This window comes from Oreochromis niloticus, linkage group LG3, assembly GCF_001858045.2.
Source record: "Oreochromis niloticus isolate F11D_XX linkage group LG3, O_niloticus_UMD_NMBU, whole genome shotgun sequence".
Lineage (NCBI taxonomy): Eukaryota > Metazoa > Chordata > Actinopteri > Cichliformes > Cichlidae > Oreochromis > Oreochromis niloticus.
The window spans coordinates 24,044,384-24,063,429 of record NC_031967.2 but is presented as its reverse complement, the minus strand read 5'-3'; the positions used below and the strand labels follow the sequence as shown (position 1 = coordinate 24,063,429).

Genomic DNA, 19,046 nt, shown 5'->3' with positions numbered 1-19,046 from the left:
GCGCCACCCTGGAATTCACCAAGTGTCTAAGAGCGACTCATTCTTTCACAAATGTTTGTAGAAGCAGTCTGCATGCCTGGGTGCTTGACTGTATGCACATGCGGCCATTGAAGTGGTTGGAACACCTGAATTCACTGATTTAATGGGTAACTGAATACTTTTGACAATATTGTGTAATTCCAGCACTCATGTACTGCACAGAGTTTACAGTTATTGCTAATTTCCAACCTTTGCCCTTTTTAATATTTTGTAATACTCATACTATAAAGGTAACATTAACTGCAAGGCACACAACCACCCTAAGGGTTCATATGCTTTCCTAAACCAGTCCTGCAAATCATTTATTCACATGTCAAAGTAGCTGCGAGTCACTTTCCCAACAGAAATTAGGGTTGGGTGAATTTCTGGGAAATGCTTTTGGATCAGATTCAGAAAACTCTCCCCTGAATTGTTGTTCTGCGTTTCAAACATAACATGTGACTGTTGTCCAGCAGGGGGCAGAAGAGACCGAGACAACGTGATTAAAAGTTGTATAAAAGAAGAGTAGATTCAGGAGCAGGGATTCATTTAATGATAAGAAAGGTTCAAGAAGGGTAAAAGTGGCAACTTATCCATGTCAGGGTTGGACCAGGGTACACTCTGGACAGATAGAGTGTGAATGGCTGTCTGTCTCTAACTCAAACCTGATAGAATTATCAAATTTAACCCCCACTAACAGCCCGTATTTACATGCTTTCCACGTGTCTCTGTGGGTTCTCTCCAGGTACTCTGGCTTCCTCCCACAGTCCACACAGAAGGTCGCTGGCTAAATGATCCAATTCAAACCCAGGACCTTCTTGCTGCGAGTCAACAGTGTTAACTTTATTTTATTTAACAGGGAAAATGCAGTTTAGGAAAAAGTTGTAACATTTCGTGTTTATTTTGGGTACTTTTTTACTAAACCAGTCCTGTAATTCATTTGTTCACACGCCAAAGTAGCTGCGAGTCAGGATCTCTAACCAAAGCAGGCGGTCCCATGCAAACGAGGGCAGGGCCAATTTCTCTGAAATGTTTTTTGTTTTGTTTTTTTACAGAAGATTAAAAGAAGCCTCTCTGAATTATTGTTGTGCCTTTTACACGTAATATCGTGCAACTGCGTTTTCCAGGAACGGGATGGAAAAGAGAGCGGAGGACCAAAATGATGTGGAGCAGGCTCCAAGTTATAAGCCAGACAGGTTCAAGAAGGGCAAACACGTGGCAGAGTTTCTGCTGTTGAGTCTGTTGTTCCATAGAAACATAACCAAAATACATGAAACCTTGGAGTCATTCACATTCATTTCCAGCAGAAAGAGCTGAGAGCACTGAGAGCAACATTCGACACAGCTGATAGGAATAAACCAAACGCCTCAGCATGTGACTTACTGTAAGTCTGTCTAGATGCAATTCATGTCTTGTGATGAATCGTAACAATAAAATCTGACCGCATGAAAGAGCGATCAGATAAGATATACATAAAGGTCATTCGTCTTCTGTCAGGTGTGTAAAAACTGGGCGAAAGCTTTTTTGTGTTTGAAACGGTGAAAGCCACACCCATGTGTAACATCCACTCCTTCCTCAGCGTTCTGTCATCAAGGGGTAACTTAGATCCTGGAAGTGTAACATGACTATGTAGCTAAACTGAGCCACATACATTTTCTCAGTTTTGGCCTCCTACACACATTATACCAAAAAGCTTTTTGACAATCGCAAATGTTGTCACCACCTTTGCCTTCGGGGAAGAGATACCAGACACAAAGAAATCCAGCTAAACAGACTGAAAGGCTCCTCAGGGCCCTGATTTAATATATTGGCAAATTCACGTCTGAATTTGCCAATATATTAAATATGTCTGCACGTTACTTGCTGCCATAACAAGACAACATTAGTTTTTTTATGTGTCTTTACAGGAACGGATGGATGGATTCTGCATGCTCTGCAGAGCGGATTCCACTTATGGGAAGAGCTTTGTCACAGCACGGTCGGCTGAAGTCGACACAAAGCCTATACACACACCAACCGACACACATACAGTAAATACAGGGCTGCCTCTTGTAAACGTACAGGCCTGCACACATTTCTTCACTCTGCTTATTCAGCCTGACACTGCTGAGGATTTCCCTCACAGCTCTGTGGGAGAAATACCTCGTCTAACCGGGGGAAGCCAACTATTATCACATCTGTGTCATGACTTGCAGCGACTCTGCCTTCACATTTGAGAAGCTCTAAACAAACTGTCAAAAGGGTCCATGTGTAAAAAGCGAGCTGTAAAAAGAGTATCATAAAGGATTCTGCCCTGCTTTCATTTGTGGACACTGACTTGTTTATAATTCATTCCCCCTCTCCTTTTGTCTCCCTGACTTGCTTCTTCACGCAGACTCCTTGTTCTCCTCCTCCTTCTCCTCCATTTCTTAAACCAGTTAAGATTCCCACAGTCTTCTTTTTTCCCCCAATGACTCACTCAGATCTGGATAATTTGCCCAGAGGCTTAAACTCGCACACAAAAGAAAATCTCATGAAGACTCAGCAGCAAACAAAAGCAAAGAAGCAGTAGGAACATGCTTATATGGTAGTGGCAACGCAAACTCAATCAAAAGAGGCTCATAGTAAAAAGTAATAACACAAATGTATTTAACAAGCCATTTAGCAATCATTCACTCACTCATACACACATGCATTCATTTATGCCCCTCCGGAGCAGACTGAAGCATTAGCTCCTCTGACTGTAGCACAGAACAGCATCTATACGTGCAGTTTGCCGTACACTCGCAGGGGGACAGCTGCATTCAACAAAACACAAGCAAACACAGAGTCTCTGGAAGTAATCAGCTAAATGTTCTTCATTCTCTTCTTGGCTGACCTCGCTGTAACTGAATCAGCAAACCCAACAGGCCCGTGTAAATGCTTAGCTCTGTGTGTGCCTGTGCGACGGCATTTAATGATCCTTTGATATCAAATGAGTCAGAGGAGCAGCCCAGAGATGTCTTCCTCTTTCCCAATGGTGTTTTAGAGCAGCGGCATTTACACACACAGTGATAAAATCTTCAGAGTTGATTGATAAAAGTCCACAAACACAGTGAATGCATGTTTCATGACTGAGCGGTCCAGCTGACAGGGATCCAAGATGGATACTTTCTCTGTGAGTGTGTTTGTTGTACTTCACATCTGCAAGCATGTAATATGTGGCCCTGTCGTGTGAGAGTGTCCGCTCTCTGTCACACTTCCTCATTCCCTCCCCTTTCACTCTCTGCCTCCTTCCCCTTCACTTGGCAGGCTCACAGTCTAGTTGGCAAAGAGATCACTGCCCGACTGAGCGGCCGCCAACTTTAAAGTATATTAAGCACTTTATATTGCTAATGTTAAGCCAACTGCCAGAAACGTCAGGGTACAGTCATACTTAGCTATTAGGTTGTGTGTGAAGGTTAGTGCTAACTTTCACCTTCATAACAACTACACAAATTGGTGAATTACTTTGGAACTCACACTTTAAAATAAATCTTAAAGTTTTCATTAAATGTGTGACAGTTGATGCTGACACAGCAGGCTCAGATCTGCACATTGCTCGAGAGTTATATTGGCCATAGTGGATGGGACACAAACAGCGGTCACAAGGAAAAAGAATTTCCCCTTGTTTCCCCAACGGGTTGGTTAATGGTTTTTTTGGAAGTTGCCCGCTGTTGCCAGGTGAAATTAGTTTCAAAGAAGCCGCTACACCAAAACCTCCTTGTGATTGATTTGGTCACTGGCAGATTTCCATGGTTGCTTGTAGTTTGCATGGAGGACGCCAACGTGTCAGCACTCACTCGCTAACTACTGGCTAAGTGGGAGTAAAACTTGATACTGTCAATAGTTAACATTCACCATCAAACACATTTCAAAAGGCTCAAAGTTTAATTTGAAGGCAAACAGGACACAATCCCAAAACCAAGGAGTTTGTGTCTTCAAATTCAGAGAACAGTTGACAGGTGCTTGCTGACGAGGAAATGTCATCTATGCAAACTACAGGCAGCAATCTGCTAGCAACCAAAGCAAGGGAGCTTTTGCCAAACGCTCTGGGAATACACAATTTTACCAACAACCCAGTTGCTGACTGAAGCCTTATTGCCTTGACCCTACAGAGCCATACATCCAAAATGGCAAAGAAGTCAACCTCACATCGTTAGCAGCCGTATAACTGCAAAACCTCAACACATTTCTTTCACATTTGACATTTTAAAGGCTTCTAACACTAGAGCAGAACACACTGTAGAGTTTGGTCTCCACAAAAGCCGTTTCGCTTTGTCAAAACAACCAAACATCAGCTTGACAGGCTTCAACAGCACTGCTATACTTAATGAAATGATAATACATGCCATTGAAGTGGGCTATATTAGCATTAAATCAAAGTGCAGTTGGGGCAAAACATAGCAAATGAATTGATGTGATGACGAACTGCTGTCACTGGAGTCTGCTTTATTATTGAAAACCATGCAGAAAATAGCACCATGCGCACCGTAATAACTAGCAGCATCTCTTTGAGGACCAGTGAGCGAGAAAAGTATAAAGAGTTGATGCACACACTTTAATCACATCTTCAGTTATTCTCTCACTTTGGCTGTAAATGCACCACATTCAAATTGAAAGTGCAATAATCATAAACCACTGCTTTAATATGATTCCCTATCTGGCCTCGGGCTGGATGTGTGTGTGTGTGTGTGTGTGTGTGTGTGTGTGTGTGTGTGTGTGTTGCTCACTGGCTGCAACATAAAAGATAGTACTGTCAGGCCAACACCTGTGCCACCGCCACAGTGTGCAGCAGCTACAGTCACCCATTTGCTTGTGAGTGTTTGTTGTGTGCAAAGCAAAGTTCAGCTGATAAGCCCTAGTTGGCTGCGAGAGGCTCACACCAAAGAAAATATTTGTATTTATGTTGCAAAGCAGAACTTGTTACACTGAGCTTCAATGTGCACTCAACACATTTGATAGGGGATTGACAACTTTACTTTGTTCTTGAAAAATAAGACTGATCTTAAACTTCCAATCTTTGATAAGGAAGTGGGGGTTTTGCCAGTTTGGAGAGCACGCTCAGATCCGTTTACGACGTGCTCAGATACTCCAAGGTAAAGTGGTTTTCACTAACAGGGCGTGGGGGTGTGAGGTCAGTTGTCTTGACTCAGTGTGGACTGACAAACAAAAAGAGCAGCTTACAGCAGGAACGTCGCCTTTTAACCTTCTATTTCTTCTCAGAAACTCTGGGGTAAATTAAGCTTTTGGATACTGCTGAAAGGAGGAAGAACCTGAACATCAGGCGCTGCTCGAGATTTCTTGGTATATACTGTGAAACTGACAACACCCTGATACTCTTCCCACTGCGACTCCATTTCAAAACCAGAATTACCACCTTACGGTTGCAAGCAAGCTGCAGCTAATATCCATGTCTATCAGACTCTCATTATACATGTGGCAAAGACTTACAAACAAAAACACAGTAAGCCATATTACATGTATTTTTTCAAATTCAAACCTGAGGCAGATTAATGCCCCGTGCCAGTTGGTGAGTACAAAGGTGAGGCTTTCAAGCCTAAGAGCGCTGTACCGACTGGTACGCACGGTGGTGGTAACATCATGTTCTGGGACTGTTTTGCTGCCGGCAGTACTGGTACATTTTACATGGGTGGAATAATAAATTCTTTAACTTCGCCCTCAAAGCAACTGCTAAATGGTTGAAACTTGGACTCAGCTGGGTATTCCAACAGGACAGAGCAGACTGACATTAAGCCTTTTTTAATGCCCTTCCACGGTTCACCTTTCGTGGCCTCGCTGTTTCGCAGATTTTTTTTTTTTTTGTGCAATTTTGCATGCTTTTTTTTATTTTTTACAGCGCATGGTGTTCTGCGTCATGATTGGCTGTAGACCACTGTCAATCAATCTCCTCCGTGCTGTGTCTCCTGTCCAGCACAGAACGCGTTCAGCTTGTCAAATGTACATAAATCTTCGATCGCTAGCAGTGTGACTCTGAAGTGCTGTACTGTGTGTTTGTAAGTTTTCTTCCCAACAAACAACACTGTCGACGAAACGTTTTGCACCGTCAAAGGCACCTGCGGTAGCACCCAAAAGGCAGAGGAAGATCCTAATCATCGCACAAAGAGTTGGACTTCTGGACATGCTAAAGGAAGGTAGAAGTTACCGTATTTTTTGGACCATAAGGCGCATTAAGCGAAACAAAACAGTCAGATAAATCAAACTTTACTCAACTCATTCTTCTTGCTTCCTCCACTTCTGTATTATTGATTTATTAATATGTATTGATTTATTTTCTTGTCTTGCAGCTGCTCTACTCATGTTCTGGACCTGAAAACAGGGTTTGATCTTTGGTTTCATTCTGTAATACTGGACTTATTTTTCTACGAAGGTCTGAACAAGTTTTTTAATTGTAAAAAATAACGCTGGCTACTTCGCGGATTTCACCTATCGCTGGTTATTTTTACAACGCAACTCCTGTGATAAACAAGGGACCACTGTATTCTACTAATTCTGACAAGAATTCTGCCCATGTTGAGTAGATATAAATTTCTGACCACAACTGCAGAGCTAACCAAATTGTAAAACACACAAAAAAACTTCTTCTTGTTGTACAACAAAAAGTTGTTGCATCATTTCCTGTTTTTTTACACAAAATAATGCAACAGGAAGCGCTGATGCAAAAACACATGACATGCAGTGAATTCAAAAGTCCCATCTTTGTTTGAGGTTTCACAGCTTCCCCATATCTTCAGACAAATATTAGTTTTCATCCACCTCAGTGTGACAAGTCACTATTGAGGAATTGAGAGAAGAAAGTAAAAACAGCATTGCTCAACATCTCATGTAAAGTCATTATATAATTTATCTGTGTTATGTAAGCAGCTGACATCACAACCTGGGCATAACTAATCAGGTTTGGAATCACCTGCACTAAGTCTGAGATGCCATACAGACACTCAGGCCTCGGTAACCTGCTTTTGGCCTGAAAACCGCCTGCAGCTGGTGAAGTGTAACAGCTGTCTGCTACAATTTTTGTGGTTCTATCTTTTGATATGTTTGGAAAAAAAAAAAAAAGGAAAGGATGTGAAGCTGTCAGTAGTCATCACCTGGAAGTGAAAGATGCCAGCATATCCCTGCTGGAAACCCTGTCCGTGAGGAACCACTCTGTGGAGGAGGTTGTCATTTAGGGTCAGCGATGCGATGGCTGCCAGCAACCAGCAGTCCCCTGAGGAAACGCAAAGACAGTTTTACTACCATTATAAATCAGCCTTTGTGGGTAAAATCTTTATCTGAGAGATGTCATGATAAACGTGTTTACATTAGCAAATAATTTCAACTCTTAGACACACACAGAACTGGAATTCACCCACTAAGAGCTCAGTTAAGGTTTGCACAGGTTTTGCATTCTGGGAAATGGGAGAGGTGAGGACAGAATCTCAGACTCGCCATGACTCACTGATCTTGTCAGCAGGACTTGCATGGTGGGTTCAAGCCACAGTTGCCACTTCCATTATTATAATACTGTGTTGCCAAAGAGCATTGGCTAAAAGATGGAAAGCCAATGATTGGCATAGTTCCTTTAGCACTTTGACTGTCATTACATTCTCTGTTACGAGACCTACTGTTATCCTTTCACTGTCAAAACCGGTCAGTGCTGTGTTAGCTTGTCTCTTAAGGCTTTGTTCCAAGAGTGGAGCAACAGTTGTGCTTTTATGGGAGGAGTTCTGACTGACATGTTATTGAAACTTTAGGTTTGATTCTGGCTTTGTTACACCCAAAGTTACTCAAGAAAAAAAGAAAATCACTGAGTTTTATATTTTCATACAAGTAAAACCCAGTAGTTAGAGGTTTTTGCGATACGTCAGGAAGAGCCAGGGTCTGCGATAAAGCGTGCACTTTCACAGCAGATCTACGGAAAGAAACGGAAGGTGGCCTTGTTTACAGATATTACAAGAAGCAACAAAGCATGAATTATAAATGAAGCTCTGTGTTGAGCAGGGAAGTATCTCCGGTAATAAACTGTTACCGTTACTGCACATTGTTCATCTCCATCAGTGATCAGGTCTGTGTCTATTTCGACCAATCATCATTTAATCCTATCTGTAGCCTACTAAAGGTAAGTGGATATGTTGGACAAAGAGATAAGAGATAAGATAAGATAAAACTTTATTAATCCCTCGGGTGGGTTCCTCTGGGAAATTCGGTTTCCAATAGCACAGCACCGACAGAAGTTACAGAACGTGAGCAGAATATTATATATACACATATATAAATACAGAGACATATATAAATAAAATATACGAAAGGGATAAATAGAATAAATAGGAATAAGAATACAAGGGAATTGCACATTTCAAGAGGTCAGTCTGTCAGTATTTATATCCAGAAAATCAACTGCTGCTTCCACATGGTAGAGGTGTCACATACTGCCTGCAATGTTACATGTAACACTTTAGAAAGTAATGCGTTACTGTAATCAGATTGCATTGTTAGCAAAGCAGTAACATAACACTTTATTGTACTATTCTTCTACTTCTTTCTGCTGCTCCCTTTAGGAGTCGTCTGCCTCCATCTCACCCCATCCTCAGCATCCTCCTCTGTGACACAAACCCCCTCAGCATGTCCTCCTTCACTACATCCATGAACCCCCTCTGTGATCTTTCTACGATCCTTATGTCACAAATCACCCCTGACGTTTTCACCTCTCCTTTCTCCTTCTCCTTTCACCGTTCCTTTGGATGGTTGACCCGAGGTATTTAAACTCATCTACCTTCACCACAGTAATCACATTACAATTATGTTGCTAGTTGCACTACAAAGATTGATCAGTTACTAGCAGGATGGATAGGCAATAAACAACCAAGAAAAAAAAAAACATATTTTTCTCTGTGCACACTTCCACCACAATCAGCTGATTTCAGTTCTTGTGCACAGAAGAAGGAAAATGGTGCAACGGTCCACAAATTCTTTACGAGTGTTGAAATGGACCTCACTTTTACTTTTATTGCACCAAAGCAACATGTTGCAACATGATAAGCAACATGATAACAACAGGACTGTAGAGGTGCCAGCTATCTTTAAATAGACCCAGGCTAAGCTTTTTCCCCTTTACTTGCACTGTTTTGCTCTGTGAAAGGTTCAGTGTGTTGCTCAAGTTCATGCTGTATGCGGCTCTACAGAGGAGAGGGAAGCTTCACTTATTCATGACTTGCATCCAGCGTCTCCCTAGATTTAGCATAGCAACTAACATCTATGCACTCAGTTACCTGTTTGAGGTTTTTGGGGTTTTTTGGCAGTTTTCTCTTTCACCATCTACCAGATTAAATCTCAGTTCTTCTCCTCGGGTCTAATAGATGAATCATGCAGTAGTAACACTGAAACAGTTGGGAACTCTCCCAGTGGGACTTACCCAAAGCGCCCTGACAGATGTCAGTGCGAGTAGCTCCATCTACGATGAATTCGGGCCGCTTGCAGAGCTCCTGTCGGTGCACACACACACATAAATACACAAATTAGCACTTCTTTGCCTTCAGACATACATTTTGCAAACATGTTGTGTCCCTTTCCTGCTCTCATTCTCATCTCATTGAACTTGCTTTGGAAACCTCAACATTTATCACCTTTATGCAAGTAATCAGTCATTTAACACTGCATCTTTATCAGTCTTATCTCTAACTGATGATTAGTCTGAGACATGACCTGAAGCAACAATAAAAGAGCTAACGAAGCGTGTCTACAAAGCTGCCCACTTTATAATCTAAAGTAAAGCGCCTTTTTCAAGCTCCATGGCTACCAGGAGCTTCAAACCTCTGACCAGAGTGCCCACAGTAAGCAGCTAAAGTGGGATTTTTGCAGCTGGGGGAACCCTAAATTCACATGGATGAGGGCAGCAATTCAGAATTGACTACCATGTCTCTGCTTATAATGTCTCTGGTGCAACCCATAGCCTGCCCTGCAACAGTCAAACATAGTCACTGAACACAGCAAACTACCCAGTACTTCTGTACTTGCTGTCCAATATAAACTTTATGTCACAGCAGACACATGCATTTATTTCTTCCCTGGGAAACGCAGCCATTGTACTCTTAGCTGGCAGATAAAAAGTGTGCCAAACTGCACAGCTTGAGGTAGATTACAATGAGGCTCTCTCTTATCAGTCATATACGAATCTAGCTGGGCAATCATCTGGTCTATCTTCTCAGGTAGCTGCTTTTAAACTGAAGCTCAGGACAAATCACCTGATCTTACATGCACAAAACTAAACTCCTGCTTCCCAACACGTGGGCTCCAAATAGTTTTTAAAACATTTAGTCTTTCAGTCAAGGTTTAGAAACAACTCTGGACCAGTGCAAGAGCAAACAGACTGCTACAATGAATTAAATAAATATATATATTGAGCCTAATAATCACCATTAGTTACTGAGTAAAACCATAGGATAAACTGTATCAATATGATTCTCTATAACATGCAAAGTCTCTGTCTGTGTGTTTGTTTCTTTGTCTGCCAACTCTTCCTACACAATCAGGAGTTGAGCGACCCAACTTGGCACACAGGTACATCTGAGGCCCCCGAAGATTCTTATCTCTGTCATATATTCTGACATTATCACATAGCCTAGCAACCACTTAGCACGGGGCCAAAAGTGACCTGTTTTTTAATGCATCTCCAACACTGAGAGCAACATATCATTTTAATTTTATGGTCAACATCATAAACAGGCCAGACAATACTGTAGCACAGGCATCGGCTAGGATTATAAATACAAAAATACTCTATTCTACACATGATCTGTTTGTTTACACCTTATTAAAATCTATGTATTCTCAGACCAACAGATGGAGTGAACTGTTTTAAGTTGCTGTTTGGGAGCAGCGGGTATCGGGGTAGCAGTTCATACCCACAAAAGCTATTTTAGCTAATTATAGCTAGTAGATACAGTTAAAACAGCTTCTAATAAAATAACTAATTGAAGAGTGACTTTTTTAGTAATTTAATGCCAAATAATAAATTCAGAAAGTTGTAAGAAGTTGTAAAAAGGTAGTTCTCTTTGGGTTTAATAGGGCTAGCTTCAAGCACAATTCTCTCAGTCCTAGTGCACACTAGTGTTCCTTGTTCACATTTGACTTTGCACAGCTTCTTGCCTCCCAAACCTTCATGTACTCAGCATGGTGAGCGTGAGAAACCCCACGAAGCTATAAAAAGAAATATTTTATGTCATGTCACACAAACACACCCCAACTATTCAACACGTGGCTTAACTCACGGATGCATCATGGGCATTTTTAAAGTCTCACATGAAGCCTTTTTTTTCCAGGGCTCTTAGTGTAAATATTACAGATCCCGTGGTGCAGGTGATGCATGCATTATGAAGTGCTATTTTTGGATGTCTGAGACCTCAGAAAAGCATTAGATGCAACAAACAAACAGATAACATACACCCATGAACATGTGATGATCTGCATACTCAAAAGAAAGCCAAAATTATCACAAGGCAAAGCTTGTAAGACCACAGCTCGCTCTGTTACTGCAGGACTGAAAACAGCAACTTGCCACATTTTGTGCAAATACAACATAAAGGAGAGCACACCGTTTTGAATTACACTTTGTTCTCTGGTGCTGATCTCAGCTTCACAGACCACACCGGTGTATTTATAACAGATTAAAAAGTGATGAGAGAAGAAAAGACACGAGATGGTAGAAGATGTGAAATAAGAGGCTTCTCATAAGGCCTCTTATTAGACCTAAGGAAGCCTTGCGTGTGTTGATATTAAATTGATCAATCATAACTAACTCCATGATAAAATTCAAGTCTGTGGGGATAGCTTGCTGAAGTGTACCAGGTAAAAGACCTTGGGATTGGAACTTAAGAGTTTGAAATGACCATATTTGGAATATCCTCTCTCTTTGACGTCATGCGGAGTCCAGAGAAGAATAAATAAATAGATAATTAAATGTCTGAATCAAATCATTTACAGCATCCTGAAGTCTGAGCTTTTGGCTCATGTGGATTATTCTGATGTACAACGACTTTATTATTTTAAACTTTGCCCATAATAAACAGAGCTAACCACCTATGACACAGCATCTATATGACAGAAAGTAAATAAGAGAAATGAGATCTCGACTGTCTCTCACTGAATGGCTACTTTGTCATTATCAGTTCACTCAACAACTTCCTAAGTACTTCCTTCACATCTTTCCCCCATGCCTCTAAGTAAACACTCCGCTTTTTACAATGACCTTAGAGCGAGCATTGCCCAAAGGTCATGGATTTTTAAGGGGACAAAGGGTTTTTTTTCAAAAGAACTTATCACTGATTTGTCAGACTTACTTTGGTAAGAATCGTAAGGTACAAATTAATGGTCAAACAGCGAAAACTGGGCACTCTTTGGATTACAATGTCTAAATTCAGCTCCAGTTTGGACTGCTGATTGACTAACAGCACTTACAGGGAATGTTAAATCATCAGAAACCTTTTGTGTGTGGGAAAAAAAATTAAAAATGCTTATTATGACAAACACATCTCAGAAATCTGGTTTTTCTGTTGTCAAATGTTAGTGCTTCCTAGCTCTGCTTAAACACACCCACTGCAGGTGGTCATGGGACTTGATTATTTAGGCGCTGGGGTTTTGTGCCTGTAACTCGAGTTTTATATTACAAGGCAATGTTGGAAGAATCAGTTCCATGCTTTGTCTGAGGTGTAGCAGGCAACAGGAGATACCTCTTGTCAGATGGCTGCACATATTTAGAATGCTATGGCTCAGGGTGGGGTGCTGCAGTTACATGCAGGAGGTCAAGATGTCCCCTTGCTTGCTGTGAATTCTCCAGACAATTACCTACTCCACTCTTAGTGGCTCGTTCAGACATTACACACTGTTTGCAAAGGAGCTGCTACTTTAAAAACCACCAAATATCTGAGTGAGGCGTTTGTAGGCGTGAGTCAGACCTTCGCATTGTGATGCAGTGCAGCCAGATAAGATCTAAGAAAATTCAGGGGTGTGGTCTGCTACACTATACAGAAACAGCTACACTATATCGCCAAAAGTATTCACTCGTCTGGCTTCACACATATATGAATTCAAGTGACGTCTCATTTTTAATCCATAGAGTTTAAGTTCTTCCACACCACGCTCACTCATCCATGTCTTTATGGGCCTTGCTTTGTGCACTGGTGCACAGTCATGTTGGAACAGGAGCCATCCCCAAACTGTTCCCATGAAGTTAGGAGCATTTAATTGTCCAAAATTTCTTGGTATGCTGAAGCATTACGAGTTCCTGTGTGATTGAACTCTGGCCTACCACTTTGCGGTTTAGTTGTTGTCATTCCTAAACGCTTCCTCTTAGTTATAATACCACTAACGTTTGACTGTTGAATATGTAGTAGTGGGGAAATTTCCTGGCTGGACTTGTTGCATAGGTGGCATCCTATCACTGTACCAGGCACAGTAAGTAAAATCACAGTAGAAATCTGCAAACACTGTCTATAACGTTAAACATCCAGAACATGTACAAATGATTTGAATGGCTTCTATATTCCACTCACCCATGCTTGGGCAAAAGACACACACAAAAACACATATACACCTCCCACCACCGCTGGGATTTCTCACCGTGGGCCTCATCCAGCGGACGCCGCTGGTCTTTGCCGATCTGGGGCCGAGTTCGTTGAATCCCAAAGATGACGCTACAGCAGGAAACAGGCTATCCTCAAACAATCCCCCGCTTTGAAGGCACTGGGCTTTCAGAGAATCATAGTCCTGACCCAAGAACTTCACCGCATTGTGGTTCTGCCCCAGGCCCTCATTACGATCCCACTGGCTCCTCAGCTTGTAGGCCATGCCGGTGGCATAAATGGGCTGCTCTGCCATCTTGAGCTTGTCGAGTTACTAGAGCACAGTAGGACTGACTGCTGCTATCAATTTGATTCTCTTTGGAACCACAATAAGAAGTAAAGATGTGTCAATTATTAAAGAGGCAACAGCAGCCTATTGAGCTTTTATATTATAAAGTGCTGATGTAAACCTGATATAAAGTGGTAATGGCTTCAAGGCTCAATCATCAGAATAAAACATCAGTAGCTATTAAGACGCTATTAAGCACTGATGAGGCTAGGCTGCTGCTTGCTTGTGGTGCATGTGGTTGCACTCTCGCTGGATGCTTTGATTGCAATCAAAAACGGAGGAGCTAAAATAAATCCCAAGTTTGTCACAGCAGAGACGTCTTCCTCAGTGCAAAAGATCCAATTCCAGATAACACTAGTCCTCGTCTGTTCTTTTTTTGGCAAGTTCCCACCGTGCAGGATCACAGCCTGTCCTTATCACAGCAGTGGCCAAACCCTGCACAAAAAAGAAGCTGAAAGTGAGGAACTGAGCACAAGAGTAAAAAAGTTATCCAGTGAGATACAAGTCTGTACATACCAATATCTACACATACATCAGAGAACAAAAGCACAGGCCGTGAACACCCTCCATGTGAAACGAGGTCTCCTTGTTTCTTTGAAGTCAACCACGCATGCATTCTTAGAAAAGCCTAACACACATGGCACATCTGTGCCAACTTTTACTGTGGTGCACTGAATGTGTGCACAGTGTAAGTGAGAACTACATTTAAAGTCAATGTTTAATCAGAAAAGCACATTAACAAAGGAGGATGCGTGTGTGGTTTTGTGTGAATTACGATAAAGGTTGCATGAGGCAAAGAACAAGCACGAGCTCTCTGTGTGACGCTTTAATTAAGCAGAGGCTGGGATGAGGAAGCATAAACTATCATTAGTGCCACCACAGACAGAACTGGAGCTTTGGACTGAGTTAGTCTCACTGTTTTGCTTTGAGTCTGCGTCTTTTCCATCAAACACAGAGTGGAAGGCGTTTATTTTTATCTTCTTTCAACTCTGTCAGCTTTTTTTTTCACTCCCTCACCTCAGATATGCACATAAAGATACGCACTTCCTGTTTTCAGTCCACAGGTGTCCGTCACAGCAGAAACAGAAAAGAATGTGGCTTTCACTGGCTTGTGTAGCAGTGGGGCCATGTAAGAGTTTCCTCCTCCTGCTAACAGTGAACCACACCCACAAAGATGGCCCATTTGACTGTGTGAAGAATGTTGCTGCTAAGAGAGCCAAAAACTGAGCATGCAGCTGCGACAGCAGGTTTCTCATCTGTTAAATTACACAACACAAAGACTTGTCTTTGCACATGCTAGCATGATGAAACTACATTAGGATCATGTACATGAGTACTACACATTATTTCTGCTAATAGACCCCTAAAGCTACAGCTAGCAAAGCTGGAAGCGCTGATTAATGGCTGCACCCACAACTATTGCTGCCATTATATTTCTTACCACAAGCATTATTACTCACAATAACAAAGGCACTTTTGCCACCGCTGTAACAACTACTGTTGCTTCCTCCTGCATTCTTTATAAAGAGCTATTTAGCATCTGTACCACATATTAGCATTAGCATCACTACAAGTGCCAACACTATTTTTCTTTATTATATAAATGTATGTACAAATTAAATGTGGACATGTAAATACCTTTAGTGAAGTGGCCTCTAGAGTTACACCTGTTAAACTGTGTGTTAATGCAAATATCTAATTAGCCAATCACATGGCACCAACTTAGTGTATTCAGGTATTTAGTCATGGTCAACACGACCTGCTGGAAATCAAACTGAGCATCAAAATGAGGAAGAAATGTGATTTAAGTGACTTTGAATGTGGCACGGTTGTTGTCAAACAGGCTGGTCTGAGTATTTCAGAAACTGCTAATCTGCTGGGATTTCCCCACACAGCCATCTCTACAGTTTACACAGCGTGAGCCAAAACGGAGTAAATTTTGGCGAGGGGCAGTTCTCTGGTGAAAATCTTCTTGATGTCAGAAGTCAAAGTGGAAATGTCAGACTGCTTCGAGGTGATCGGAAGCCAACAGTAACTCAAATTACTGCTCTTTATAACCAAAGTGAACAGAAGAGCGTCTCTAAACACACAACACAAACACAACAAGCAGACGGGCTACATCAGTGTGACACTCCCATCAGCTAAGGACAAGAAACTGAGGCTACAGTTCGCACAGGATTTGCAGATTTGGACAATAGATGATCGGAAATTTTCTGCTCTAATGAGACTCAATTTTAGCAACAACATTAGAACGTTACTGTCAGAATACGGCAAAAATATGAAAGCATGGATCCATCCTGCTGACCATGTTTATCCCTTTATTACCATTAATAAAATTGTCCCTGTTCTTCCCCTCACTGCTGAGTCTAACCCTAACCCTAACAAAAGTCTGGTTAAAAATGAAAGTTTTCAGATTCATGTCAGGCCCATGTGTTTGTTTCTTACCTCTCCTCTAAACTGCACCTTCTAGTTTGATCCCAGGAACCTGTCCAGACAGACCCTTCTGTACAAGCTTTATAGTCAACCTCCTACGAGGGATGTGCCAAATGTGGCGGAAAGGAGGAGTTACACCTGATTTCTACATCTTTTTTTCCCCACTGTTAACGTAGTCGCATTGTCACCTGAATGAAATGATTGAGCACTCCTATAACTTAACTTTTCCTAGAACGGGAGGAGCTACTGACTGTAGGCAGAAGTGTGTCAGGTGACTGCTCTGTGAGGAAAAAAAACACTGCCCCTCACAAAACACACCCATTACCATGAAATACTTGCAAACCACAAACAACTACTCATACGCTTTCAATATGCATGTCACTCTAAGTTAGTTTTATGACAAGACACCCATGGCCCCATTACTTAAACCAACAACAAAGGATCATAACGTGTTCTGTTAAAACCTCAGTTGTGTGGTTTTTACCTCTGCTGGCTGCCATCGGGCACATTTTACCCAACAACAGTTCAATCTGACTCTAATGAATATTTTACTTCCCCTCACATGAGAAATACATGCAGCCTGCATACCCTCACGCCACATCCCAACACACACACGCGCTTAGCCTCCCCCTCAATGTGGGTGGTAGCACAAGAGAATGTGCTACCGTATCGTCTAGCAATGCAACACTTAGTATAATCACAAGAAAACTGAAAATGTGCACTTTCATCCAACCTATAACCCAGCTCTTTTATTTATTTGTTTTGGCACAGCAGCAGGATGTTTCCTTTAACATAGGGGTTGTGCAGCCATGCAAAGGCTGTGAAAGCACTGCAATCATCAACTATGTGTGACTAATGCTTTTCTGCCGATGACTGTCTGAGTCCAGTTTCCTCCTCACGACTTGGGCTGATTAAATGCATGCTGATAGTAAATAAGTGTTGCCTTTGGGAGGGTGGAGTCAAGAGTTTGTGGCATGAGTAAGCCTTCTGAGCGCCTGTGGTGTATTTCTGCATGCAGGGGTTCATGTTCCAACACAGTTTACTGTGTGATAAAATATCCAAAGTGTTTGGAGAAAATAGACCAGCAGAGAGATCACACACACACACACACACACACACACACAGTGACCGCTGCAGGGAACATGCTGACTTCTGTGTGAGAGTCATTTTTCTCATCAAAGTCTGCAGGGAAAACAAGCAGCCTTTAGAAACACTGGGCTACAATTAGAGAATACTCGTTAGAGCATGCGCCTCAGCTCCAGCAGATTTTGCTCTTAATAAAACTTTAAGTTGGGCGCATGGCTCACGCAGATAAGCAAAAGCTCCTATGACAGATAGATAGGTGTGGTCCCGGGGAAAAAAATGAAATGAAAGAAATAAACAATGAGCAACACGAACAGCTGTTTGACGAATTTCCTATCCCTTCACTTCCATCAGTCACGGTGAAAAAAAAAAAATTAATAAAGATTAACACAGGAAAAGCAGATTTTGCGGAATCAACAGCACACTAATGTGGGCTAGTAATATTTCTTGGTTATTACTCTCGTGAAACCAGGGCCAGACTCGTGTTTGACTGTAGTTTGTTCCGGCTTTACAAACTAAACTAAACAACAACTCACAAACTTCCAGTTCTGCTCTTAAAAAAAAAAAAAAGTTCAGACCAGGAGGACAAACGCGTTTTGCACAGTGCACTTCCCTGCGCCCCGACACTAAACTGCTGATGTAAAGTGATGTTGAAGGATGAATCTCATATTTACCTTGCAATGCGTTTCCTCTGAAAAAAAAAAGTTTGTTACGGAAATTCAACATGCAACTTCACAACATGCTTTCCGTTCCATGTTTAGTATGTACCCTTCCTTGTACCCTCCCCTCTTCTCTATACAGAAGAAACGCCCTGCTGCCGCTATGTGTGCCCTCGTTCCAATGCGACTGCGCAGTGCCCGCAAGTCATAAAACTACACTGAAAGGGAGGGATTCGTGCGCTGTTCTCTCATGTAGTGCTCTTTGTTTGCAGCAGATTTTACTTGATGCTGTGGTTCATTATGGTAGTGCGCGTTTATATGCATTATGCTGCCCTTTAAAAGATAAAAATCCCTTTCTATGGTTTTACAAATACTGAGCCTAACTAAAAAGGACACATTTACCAAGTGCTAGACTCCATTTGAAGTTTAGTTACGCACAGTATTTCTATTTTATACCTACTTTAAAAGGTCAGTAGACTTGTAAGCTATAAAATGTAAAAATAGGGAAGTTCTTTATTCTTCTAACGGCAACATTTAAAGGATTTCAAGTCTAAGCAGCCAACGGTGACATCTAGCGACTCCAGTTAGTAGCGCGTTTATGCCCATCAGAAAAGAACAAATAGTGAAAATAAATTAATAAGATCGTACTGAAGTTGTAAACAGTGTAAACTATCACAGTGTATGGGGGGTGAGGGGGGTGATTGGGGGCACAGATTAGCGTCTGTTTGTGTGGGATTGTATTAGTCTGTATCTTTTTACCTGATGGCCAAAGTTCAAACACAGGGTGACTCGGTTGTGTGATGTGTCTGAAAGGAATGCCTTTTATTCCGCACAATGCATTGGACGCAGCTGAAGAATATGATTTTTGTCCCATTTTATGTTTTGTCCTATTGGGAATGTATATTTTGAAAGTACTTGATCTGACTGAATGTTGCAGTAGCAGTGCATTTA

The 19,046-nt window shown here is 41.7% G+C and overlaps 1 protein-coding gene across 2 annotated transcripts in view; it reads right to left on the bottom strand.

Moving 5' to 3' along the window:
• Positions 1-18,268, bottom strand: part of capn1 (calpain 1) — a 32,323-nt gene extending 14,055 nt beyond the window's left edge. Inside the window, exons 1-4 of one of the 2 annotated variants that reach the window (XM_003447550.4) lie at positions 18,111-18,268; positions 13,630-14,355; positions 9,428-9,497; positions 7,125-7,243 (exon numbers count right to left, since the gene is read on the bottom strand). In XM_003447550.4, coding sequence (XP_003447598.1) covers positions 7,125-7,243; positions 9,428-9,497; positions 13,630-13,887 — 447 coding nt within the window. In that variant the 5' untranslated portion in view covers positions 13,888-14,355; positions 18,111-18,268. Of the gene's footprint in view, positions 1-7,124; positions 7,244-9,427; positions 9,498-13,629; positions 14,356-16,365; positions 16,521-18,110 lie in introns of those variants that run through there. The other variant, XM_005453184.4, reaches the window with a different exon arrangement.
• Between the last annotated feature and the right edge of the window lie 778 nt (positions 18,269-19,046).